At 42.9% G+C, this 11,764-nt stretch overlaps 1 protein-coding gene across 1 annotated transcript; it reads right to left on the bottom strand.

The window, feature by feature from the left end:
• Positions 1-5,138: 5,138 nt before the first annotated feature.
• LOC112892585 lies at positions 5,139-5,765 on the bottom strand. Its single transcript, XM_025959720.1, has one exon. The coding sequence runs from the start codon at positions 5,763-5,765 to the stop codon at positions 5,139-5,141; it is 627 nt and encodes a 208-aa protein (XP_025815505.1).
• Between the last annotated feature and the right edge of the window lie 5,999 nt (positions 5,766-11,764).

Raw genomic sequence — 11,764 nt, 5'->3', positions numbered from 1 at the left:
GTGCCATTGGAAGCTCCATGAAATTCTGGTTCCAACCACATATAGAATGTCCTGACTCCGTATGTGGCCAGGGCATCAATTTTGGTGAAGTCAGGTTCTGGAATCCGAGGTGGAGTCAAAGTCTAGTTGGACATGGACTCCTCCTTGGTGTGGACGTCGTAGCTCCTCCTCCTTGACTCCTTGGCCTTCTCCAAGTCCTTGCTAGTCCTCTCCATTATTCCTAATCAATAAAACATGCATGGAACCAAGCGTAAGTTCTGAAAAATAATTGACAAGGTTAGAATGTACCTGGAGATCCAACTATCGCGCACGTGCTGTAGTGATCGGTCCTTGCATTGTATGCAAAGGAGAGATGTCCTCATCAGTACATACACTGAAACCATGAAACTCACAATATTTGCGTACCAGGGGTTTGACAACATCACCTTGAGGAGCATGTCATCTTTAAGGAAACCATTTATTGGAAGTTCCTATGTGTTAGTGATATTCATACGTGATAAATGATCTAGTACTGAGTTTTCTACTCCCTTTTTTTTGATTTCCAAGTCAAATTCTTGGAGTAGAAGGATCCATCTTATGAGCCTTGGTTCAGCATCTTTCTTAGTGAGGAGGTACTTCAAAGCAGCGTGGTCTGTGTAGACAATGACCTTTGCCCCCACTAAGTAAGACTTAAACTTATCTATCGCAAAGATGACCGCTAGGAGCTCTTTTTCAGTTGTGGTGTAATTAAGTTGAGCTCCTATTAGCGTCTTGATAGCATAGGTGATTGCATGATGCCTTTTATCCTTAGTTTGCCCAAGTACAGCCCCCACTGCATAGTCGCTAGCATCACACATGATCTCAAAAGGAAGCTTCCAACCAGTTGGATGATTGGAGCTGAGATGAGTGCCTCTTTGAGAGTGTTAAAGGCTTTTAGGCACTCATCATCAAAGTGGAAGGGGACATCCTTAGCTAGTATGCTTGTAAGGGGTCTAGCAATACTAGAGAAGTTACCAATGAAGCGCCGGTAGAACCCTGCATGGCCTAGGAAGCTTCGGATCCCTTTCACATTGGTCAGCGGTGGTAGTTGTTCGATGACCTCAACCTTCATCTTGTGCACCTCTACTCCTCTCTCAGAGACTAAGTGTCTAAGGACGATGCTCTCTCGGATCATGAAGTGGCACTTCTCCCAGTTCAGCACCAGGTCCTTTTCTTGGTATCTCTGCAAGACCTTGTCCAAGTTTCTAAGGCAATGATCAAAGATCTTATCGTAAACTGAGAAGTCATCCATGAAGACCTCCATTATATCTTCAATCATGTCTGAGAAGATGGACATCATGCACCTTTGGAACAATGTGTTACAAAATAGATGACAAAGAAAAATGAAGAAGAACCGATCAACCCATATGACACGAGGATTTAATGTGGATAACCCTTCCAAGGTAGAAGGAAAAAACCACGGGCGCCAGCCAGCAGAACTTCACTATATTAAGTGCAGTTACAAATGCCGGGGATTTACAATGATCTCGCTATATCCCGAACTGTGGCTTACAAGAGGTATATATATAGAAACCCTAATCCATCTACACCGTAGGGGGGGAGGGGGGCTTCGCCCCCCCCGCACCCCCCCAGGCGTCCCCAGGTGCAGGAGTCCGGCCCAAGCCTCCGGCGACGGGCCTCCGCTTCGCTACATCCGAAGTCGGCCTTTATACATGTGTAGATGAATTTGGATCACAACTTAACAACCTCCACCTTGAGACAAATTCCTTCTTGTAGCATAAATCAAACTTTCACCCAAAACATAATGAAGAAAATACCTTCAGTGCTAAAATAACCTCTTAGGCTAAACAATTATACCAACTAAGCTTGAGCAGAGCTCAAACTTAGCAACAGGAACTAGCTTTGTCATCATATCAGCAGGATTATCATGAGTGCTTATCTTGCATACCTTTAGCTTACCTTGTGCAACCACATCACGAACATAATGGTACTTGATGTCAATATGCTTTGTCCTCTCATGAAACATCTAATCTTTGGTGACATATATAGCACTTTGACTGTCATAGAACAGGTTAATGCAAGAATCATCTCCACAAAACTCAGCATACAATCCTTTCAGCCAAACTGACTCCTTACATGCTTCAGCAATAGCCATGTATTCCGCTTCAGTAGTAGACAAGGCAACAACATGCTGCAATGTTGCCTTCCAACTCATAGCACAATTACCAACAGTGAACACATAACCCGTGAGTGACCTTCGCTTATCCAAATCAGCAGCATAATCTGAATCCACATAACCAATAAGTCCCTTATCAGTTCTGCCAAATTTCAAACAAGCATCTGCTGTGCCTCGGAGGTACCTGAAAATCCACTGAACAGCCTTCCAGTGTTCTTTACCAGGATTAGCCATGTATCTACTAACCAAGCTCATAGCATAAGATAAATCAGGACATGAGCAAACCATGGCGTACATCAAAGAACCAACAGCACTAGAATATGGAACTCTTGACATGTATTCAACATCCTCATCAGTACTAGCACACTGTGTAGCTGACAATTTAAAATGAGGTGCAATAGGAGTACTAACAGGCTTCGCATCATGCATGTTGAAACGCTGAAGAACCTTCTTAATGTAACTTTGCTGACTAAGGAATAATAAACCAGAATTTCGATCTCTAGTTATCTCCATACCTAGAATTTTCTTAGTAGCACGAAGATCCTTCATGTCGAACTCACTACTCAACAATTTCTTCAAAGTAGTGGTTTCTTCCCTGCTCTTGGCAGCAATCAGCATGTCATCAACATAAAACAGTAAGTATATAGGTGATCCATTATCAAGCTTAATGTATACACAGCTATCATAATAAGATCTCTTAAAGCCATGTGACAACGTAAATGAATCAAACCTTTTATACCACTGACAAGGAGACTGTTTCAAAACATATAAGGACCGTTTTAATTTGCAAACATGATCCTCCTTACCAGGTACTATGAACCCTTCTGGCTGGTCCATGTATATCTCCTCCTCTAACTCTCCATGTAAGAATGCAATCTTCACATCTAACTGCTGAAGCTCAAGATCATGCATAGCAACAATGCTGAAGAATGTACGGATCCAACTATGCTTTACAACTAGAGAGAACACATCATTGTAATCAACACCAGGAATTTGATTGAAACCTTTTGCAACTAACCTTGCCTTAAACCTTGGAGGCTCACTAGGAGATAGACCCTCCTTTCTCTTGAAGATCCATTTGCAGCAGACAGTCTTCTTCTGTTTAGGCAAGCTCACAATCTCCCATGTGCCATTCTTCTCGAGAGACTACATCTCCTCCTGCATGGCTGAGATCCACTTCTCGCGATCACCTGAACCAACAGCTTCAGAGTATGTAGCCAGCTCATGATTGTTCTCCACCTGTTCTGCACAACTCAAACCATAATTAACCATATTACATTCTTCAATATAATAAGCTGGAGGTCCACAATTCCTCTTCGTTCTGTGATGTGCAATAGCTAAATCTTGTTGCTGCAAAACAGGAGGTGAGTGCTGAGCAATATCAGGAACATCATTATCAATAATTTAAGTTTGCTGATCATCCACGAGCTCCACCTCCCTGCTGATCTGTTGCTGCTCCTCATCAGATTCATCTGAATTAGCATCAGTGAGCAAGCTGTCATTAGACATCACAGATTCATTGAAAATAACACTCTTTCTCATGAAGGTCCTTTCAGTTTCGGGATTCCACAATTTATATCCTTTTACTCCCGAAACATAACCAAGAAATAGAAACTTAATAGCTCTAGGCTCCAATTTTCCATTATCGACATGTGCGTAAGCAGTGCAGCCAAAAACTCTAAACTATGAATAATCAGCAGGTGTGCCGGACCATCCTCAATGGGAGTTTTCTTGTTGAGTGGAATAGAAGGCGACCTGTTGATCAAGTAACATGCAGTGTTGCCGGCCTCTGCCCAGAAACTCTTGTTCATACGTGCGTTGGACAACATACAACGAGCCTTCGAGATGATGGTTCTGTTCATGCGCTTGGCCACACCATTCTACTGTGGAGTGTACGGGATGGTGTGATGCCTGACAATGCCTTCCTTCCTACAATAATCATCAAAGACATGCGAACAGAATTCTCCACCATTATCAGTACGAAGCAATTTTACCTTCCTCTAAGTTTTCCTTTCTATCATAACTTTCCACTCTTTAAAAGTGGCAAAAGTATCATCTTTGTTTTTTAGAAAATAAGGCCACACCCTTCTAGAGTAATCATCAATAATGGTAAGCATGTAACGAGCACCTCCATAAGAAGGTTTATGAGAAGGACCCCATAGATCAGCATGTACATAATCAAGTATACCTTTGGTGCGATGAACAACAGTATTAAATTTTACCCTTTTGTGCTTCCCAAAAACACAGTGCTCATAGAACTTCATGTCACTCTGAGTGCAGCCATCAAGTAGGTTCCTCTTCATTAATTCTGCTATACCAAGTTTACTCATATGTCCAAGACGCATATGCCACAAGTTAGTCATACTAGGTTCATTATTAGTAACAGCAGCAGTGGTAACAGAACCATGTATTGTACTTCCTCTAAGCACATATAACTTTGCAGAATTCAGATCACCAATCATATAAGCAAGAGAACCTTTTGATACCTTCAGAACTCCACCTGAACCGGAGTATTTGTATCCTTCCGAGTCAAGTGTGCTAAGTGAGATGAGATTCCGAGCCATCCCTGGTATGTGTCTCACATCTTTCAGCATACATGTCATGCCATCATGCATCTTGATCTGAATGGAACCGATGCCCATGATCTCACATGGGTTATCATCTCCCATACGCACAACATCTACACTCTGCACAGACTTATAGGAACTGAACCAATCTCTGTTAATGCAGATATGAAACGAACATGCGGAATCAAGTATCCATTCATCATGAGCCACGACACAACCATAAAAAACAACAAGGCAATCTCTTGAATCTGAGTTCCCAACACTGGAGACAACAGAAGCCTTACCATCAGATTTATGTTTCATACCACTCCTTTTCTCCTTGTTCTGCAGCTTCCAACATTCTTCAATGAAGTGAGATTTCTTCTTACAGTACTTGCAGAACTTCTTGGGTCTGGACTTTGAACAACCTCTACCATCTAGGCTCTCTCACGATCGTTGCTATCATTGTAGGTCTTCTGCTCAGTTCTGCCTCTGACATGCAACGCTTCGCCCTTGGAAGACGACCCGTCAAACTGTACCATGCCTTTCATCTTCTCCCTGGACTGGAGTGCCTCATAAACTTTCAAGAGGGTTAGTTCATCACGGCTTAAAAGTATGGTGTCACGGAAATTTGCATATGAACTAGGCAGTGAACATAATAAGAGAAGACCTAAATCCTCATCATCAAACTGCACCTCTATCGACACTAGGTCGGCAACGATCTCTTTGAAGACCGATATGTGGTTAACCACCGAACCACCCTCCTGCAACTTGTGTGAGAATAACTTCATCTTCATGTGCATCTTACTAGTTAGATCTTTGGACATGCAAATCGATTCCAGTTTGAGCCAAAGTTCTGCAGCACTTTTTTCCTGCAGCACTTCTTGCATATCATTAGATAGATGAAGTTGAATAAGTGAGAGAGCCTTATGATCCTTCCGCTTTTCCTCAGCGGTCCACTCATCCTTCTTCCTCTTCCTGAGAACTGCCCGCATCTTCACTTGCCACAGGGAGAACCTCGTCTTGTAGTCCAACATCGGTAGATCATACTTCATTGATGCCATCACGGAGCCCTAATCTGAAACCAGCTCTGGTACCACTTGTTACAAAATAGATGACAAAGAAAAATGAAGAAGAACTGATCAACCCAGATGACACGAGGATTTAACATGGAAAACCCTTCCAAGGTAGAAGGGAAAAACCATGGGCGCCATCAAACTGCGTCCGAAGTCAGCCTTTATATGTGTGTAGATGAATTTGGATCACAACTTAACACAATGCGGGTGCATTGCACAGCCTGAATGACATTCTTCGGTAAGCGTAGGTTCAGTAAGGGCATGTGAAGGTTGTCTTGTTTTGATCGTCGGGATGGATAGGAATCTGCTGATAACCAGAATAGACATCAAGGAAACAAAAGAAAGAGTGCTTTGCTAACCTTACCAATATCTTATCGATGAATGGTAGCGGGAAGTGGTCTTTCATGGTGGCCTTGTTGAGCTTCCTATAGTCGATGCACATCCTCCATCCCGTGATGGTGTGCTGCGGAATTAGCTCATTCTTACTATTTTCCACGACTGTCATGCCTCCTATCTTGGGTACCACCTACACCGGACTTACCCACTCGCTATACGGGACGGGATAAATGATCCCGGCATGTAGGAGCTTTAAGACCTCCTTCTTTACAACCTCTCTCATCGTATTGCTCAACCTTCTTTGGGGTTCCTGTCAAACCCGGTTGTAAGGACTAAACCGAATGCATAACTATATGTATGCCAGGATCAAGTTCCATACATATAGTGACTTCATCACTGAATAATCAGCAATAATATCACGAAAAGATAAATAAATGATTAAAAGACTATCAGAGTTATATAGCTTATCCTGGAAATGAAGACTCCAAACTTCATAGGCAATCAATAGAGGGTTGCGTAGGTCTAGAACTCATCATCATCTTCAACAAACTTCACATCAACTTTCTCTTCTGAGCAGCTATTATAGCAAGCGTGAGTACACTTATGGTTGGTACTCAGCAAGTGTTGGCAATTATATGACATGAAGGCCAAAAGCAAGGAAAGGCTGACCGGCTTACTGCAATAAGCAATTTTAGTTGGTGAAGTTTTATTAGCACCTGATTACTAAGGTATAAGTATATACCAAAACCCACATTAAAAGAAAATAGAAGAGATAACATATCCAAAACCATAAACATGGTCCACGATTTAATTCATCTTCAAGTTTATTAATCATGTGAGGGTCCGAGCCGCTCTTAACCGTGAGCACGGCTGATATATAATTTTTCACTTTGCAGAGGTTGTACACTTTACCCACAATTCGTGTCTCCCAACATGCCCGAGGTAACTAGCCTCTTAAACACTTCCGAGATGAGTGGCAAGGGATTCACTACGAGGCCTTTACAAAGATTCCCTAACTTATGACAATCCGCTAAGGTTTCAAGTCAAAGTAGTTATAACTCTCCCTAGTGAGGTAGTGCCTTAGCCAAGGACCACATATCATAAAGCCTCAAGAGGACCGAACTATACCCCGATGATGCAACCCCTCTTGATCTTTCGGTAAGATTATCATAAGCTAGAATCTCTAATTAATTAGTCAAGACCAAAGCCATATAGTATTGTGGTTGCACTATTTTTCTAGGTGGTTCTCCATGTTCCGATTAACCAGATGATCTTGTGATTAACAACACAAACAGCATGAACATGGATAAAATAGGTGTAGCATCATCATTATTGGCATCATGGTTATAAATTATTCCCAAACCAGAACTAGGCATATCCTTAATTAAGATCCATCAGGTTAAGACACATGCATGCATAAAGAAAAGTTGTATTTATTATGATTATTAGGATAAAAGAATGATCAAGAAAACACTTGCCTTTCTTCTAGAGAATAGCAGCTCAGTGTCTTCAATTCTTGTTCTTGGAGCTCTTAAACTTCAAAGCACTTGGATTGCGCTCCTTCTAACGTCACAAAAGCATCGGGCCCAAGCAAAATTACAAACAAACAAAAAGAACAACTAAGAACAGATACACCAAATAAAAGTAAAGCTTCAAAACAGTGTACAAAAGTATAGGGCTCGTTGCTACAGTCATGAGAGTGCAAGAAACGCAGAAAATAGAGTTACGATAAAAAAGAAACAGCTATCGGAAGATTTATGTTATAAAACAGGACAACAGATTTATAAGCTTCATTTATTTTAATTTAGAAAACAAATGTACAAGATATTTGAAAGAGATATCCAAAAATAAGAATTAACTCATATTATATTTTGCATTTGTAAAAACGAAGTAGAACTTAGTCAAATTTTATATATAATTGTCTAGGTATAAATTACACTAGTTAAACAATTAATTAGCAAAGAAATTGTGAGAACATCTAGACGTCGAACTTTACTGTTTGTGTTGAACTAAAAAAATTAAATTACAAACACATTTTAGTTGATATTAATGAAGTTACATTAATTATGAAAATTGGAGTATAGACTTAATTGGATTTTATGTAAAAAAACTAGATAAGAGAACATTAATTAAATTAAATTGATATTTAATTTTAAAAATAAAAACTACGGTACAACAACGCTATTAAACGATAGCTTACGCTGAAACAAGACTAACACAACAAGAACGGATCAAAATAGATCTAAAACGACGATTATACGGAAGAAACAAGGTTGCAAGGACCTATACGTGATTAACTATAGTCTGCTAAGGCTAGCTGCTGATTTTGGCAAGCCACAGAAAATAGTGCTCGTGAATTAGGAAAAGTTTAGGGTTAGATCTGAAAAAGTCCGGGTGGGGCTAGGTTGAAAAGATGCAATAGATCCAGGGGGTTTCCTACGAAGTTTTCAAGACATAGAAAAATACACGATAATTATAGATTTCTCCGGGGGCTAATCTGTAAAAAGCTTCGCAGCACAGCCATGGTGGCCGGCGGCTACTATTTTGCAGTTTCCCGAAGTTCTAGGGCACGGGAGATCGCAAGGAGCGGGGAAAAAGAAAGGAGAGAGGGAGGGGAACCCATTTTATACCTTACTTGCTGCGGGGATGCATCATGGTGGCCAAAGTCGAAGCCGAAAGAAGAGGCGGCAGTCTGTACCATGGCGGTGGCGCACTGCTGATGGTGGCACTAGAGAGATAGGGCGACAGGGAGGCCCACGAGTAGGAGGGTGGCAGCGCTCCAGGAGAGGCACATCTGGTGGTAGCGCACAGGCAAGGGCGTAGGCAGCAGGGGCGGCGCTGGGCGAGACCCAAGCGCTCGGGCTCCTGGTTGCGGTGCGCACTCGGGAGAAGGACGCACGTAGTAGGGGCGCGAGGGAGCACACAGGGGGCGGCGGCACTGGCCTGGGCGACGCGAGGAGGGGACACGCGCAGGAGGTGCGAGATGAGGGCTCAAGGGCGGCAGCGCTCTCGTAGGCACAGGAGGCACGAGCAGGGGGGACGCGAAGGGAGGAGGGTGCTCAACCAGGTTTTGTAGGGGCTCGATAACCTGGCTTGGTGTGCTGCGCACACCCAGAATGGCTGCACATCGGGCTGGGACTTGTCCTTGAGTCCAGATTGCCCACAGGAGAAAACGAGATTGGGCTAACCAGCGGCCCCCACAAGTTAGCGAGCAAAGAGAGGAAGGAAGAGGTAAAGGAGAGAGGAAACGACCTAGCATTGGAACTAGAGTGGCCGAACGAGTTCGGCTATGGGCTGAAATAGGTTTGGGTTAGGGCCGAACATGAATACGGGTCGACTGAAAAAATATAGGCACGGGCTAGCGAGCAGGATAGACCGGACGAGTGGTATAGGGAGAGAAGGGTCGAGTAGGCTACACCTTTGCATATGGTGCGAACGGTCAAGTTTGCATGACGCATACGTCGAGGATAGCAGTGTGAGTCGTTTAGTCTTGAATGGAGTCCAAAATGAGCACACGGTGAAATGCTACCTCGGCCTGCAGGTGGCATACAGGCATTTGATGAGGTCGGACATGAATGGCCGGATCAAATTCGATCAACGAATCCTGGCACGCATGCACAGGAAAGCTGAGCTTGGCACAGAAGGGCTATTGTAGGGAAGGAAGGGAAAAAAGATGGATGACAGGTGGGACCAGTAACACCGAAGGAAGGGGAGCGATAAGCTGGCCACTGTACCGAGAAAGGAAGAGGGAAACTTAGGGCGCTTGGTTGGGCCGAGGTTGATGCAGGCCGATGGGTAGAATTTAGGTCTCAGAGAGAAGGAAAAAGGCTGGGCGGCCGAGGGGGACCAACTTGGGTCTAGGATTTTAGAGCGACAACATTGGTCATCAAAGTTGACGGTGATGACAACGAAGCATCGGCACAAAGCACTAAAACGAGCCACGGGACATTGTTTCAAGCTTGACTTGTTCGGGGAGAAAGGGTAGAGAACGGGGAAACTCGAATGGGCAACTTAGGGTATTGGATAAGACAGTAGAAATAAAGGATGGTGATATGATGGATCGGTCCAACTATGGCAAGAAATTTAGAACAAAAGAATGAGATAAAGAGAGGGAAAAGGGCCTAGGAGCTTCTTCACCTAACTTGAAAGCTTCTGGACAACACCAACTTGGTGAAGGAAGGCAGTCAGTGGTGAGTGGCTGTCAACTAGCTTTGACGAGCTATTGAAGCTTCGGAAAGAAAGGGAAATAGACGAAAACAAGGGTGTTTCCTTCGGTACATCAAAGAGAAGCTTTTGATTTACTTTTTGTCGACAAAACACGATAGATGATGAGATTATGGCGGTGGTCAAGCTCAAGCTTGCATGTGGCACGGTTCTAGGGTCTTGGGGCAAGTTGGAGCAAAAATAAATTGAGTCCAGCTCGAGATGAAAAGAAAAGAATTCATTTTCCAAAACATATTTTCAATCTTAAAATAAATCTAGAAAAGTCTAGAAAAATATTTTAAACCACGAAAAATATATCCTGAGGATCCGAAAAAAATTTGGGTAAAAATCCTAGGACATGAAGAGTCCAAATAAAATACTTGTAACTCATGAAAAAGATTTTAAAACTTTCCAAGAAATGGATTTAGCTCCGAGGAAAAGAGAACAATTGCCAAAAAAATCTGGAAAATTCTCGAAAAACCCTAAAGATGGATGAACACATTCTAAACAATACTCACATCCTAAAATTAAATATTTTAGGGTGTGACAGTTCCCTTGAAGGTGCCATGGTAGGATCGAGAGGGATGCGATAAGTACAAAGAGAAGGGCTGATGCCCTTGAGATCCTGGAGGGCATATGCTAGCACAACCCAATGCTTTTCTAGAACAGCGATTGGCTTTGCGCTCTCCTCTTGAGAGTTTGTCGCTAATGATCATGGGAGACTCTAGATCGTTGTTCAAGAAAGCATAACGCAGCCTAGAAGGAAGAGGTCTTAGCTCAATTGGGGATTGACTCTGGGAGTTCTAGGACCTCATCAGAATCTTCCTCTTCCTGGATGAATTCTGGAGGAGTGATTCTGGTGAGTCCAGAGGAGTGATATCCAACATTTCCTCAATTGACTGTGATAGAGGAGATCTCTGCTATTGTATTGATTGTTCGAGTGATTGGGACCGCAAGAGATTCATTCCCTGACTCCGGTACATTTGTGAGAAACTTCTCGATGGGATGCCGTATCAAGATGCCGAAGTGGGAAACTTAGAACACATGGAAATTGAGGCTTGCCTTAACATCTTTGTGCCCAAAGGACACATTCTGGATCATCCCATAACTGCCCAAGAGGGAACCTGAAGTTTCTCTGAGAGTTCTGCCTATCGGGGCTAAAGCTTCACCGCCTAGGAACGCTAGTGTGAAATTATCCGGCATAATATTGGCTCCAACAATGGGGTTATAAAGAGCTATCACATCTTGGTCCCTTATGTGTCATCGAATAGAAGAAGAAGGATGTTTGATTTGAAGTGGTTCTAAAGATAACTGTCCTTCCCTCAACCATTCATCGCTCATTAAAGTCGTGAACTCCTTAATGGTTTCTCGAAGGAGTTCCTTTTCGCATGGCTCAGGAGGAGCGACGGGGGCTAGTTGTCTCTTTTGACAAGAATAGTTTGATGTGT

Source organism: Panicum hallii, chromosome 5 (genome assembly GCF_002211085.1).
Source record: "Panicum hallii strain FIL2 chromosome 5, PHallii_v3.1, whole genome shotgun sequence".
Classification (NCBI taxonomy): domain Eukaryota; kingdom Viridiplantae; phylum Streptophyta; class Magnoliopsida; order Poales; family Poaceae; genus Panicum; species Panicum hallii.
The sequence above is the reverse complement of the archived record's forward strand: the minus strand, read 5'-3'. Positions and strand labels throughout refer to the sequence as shown.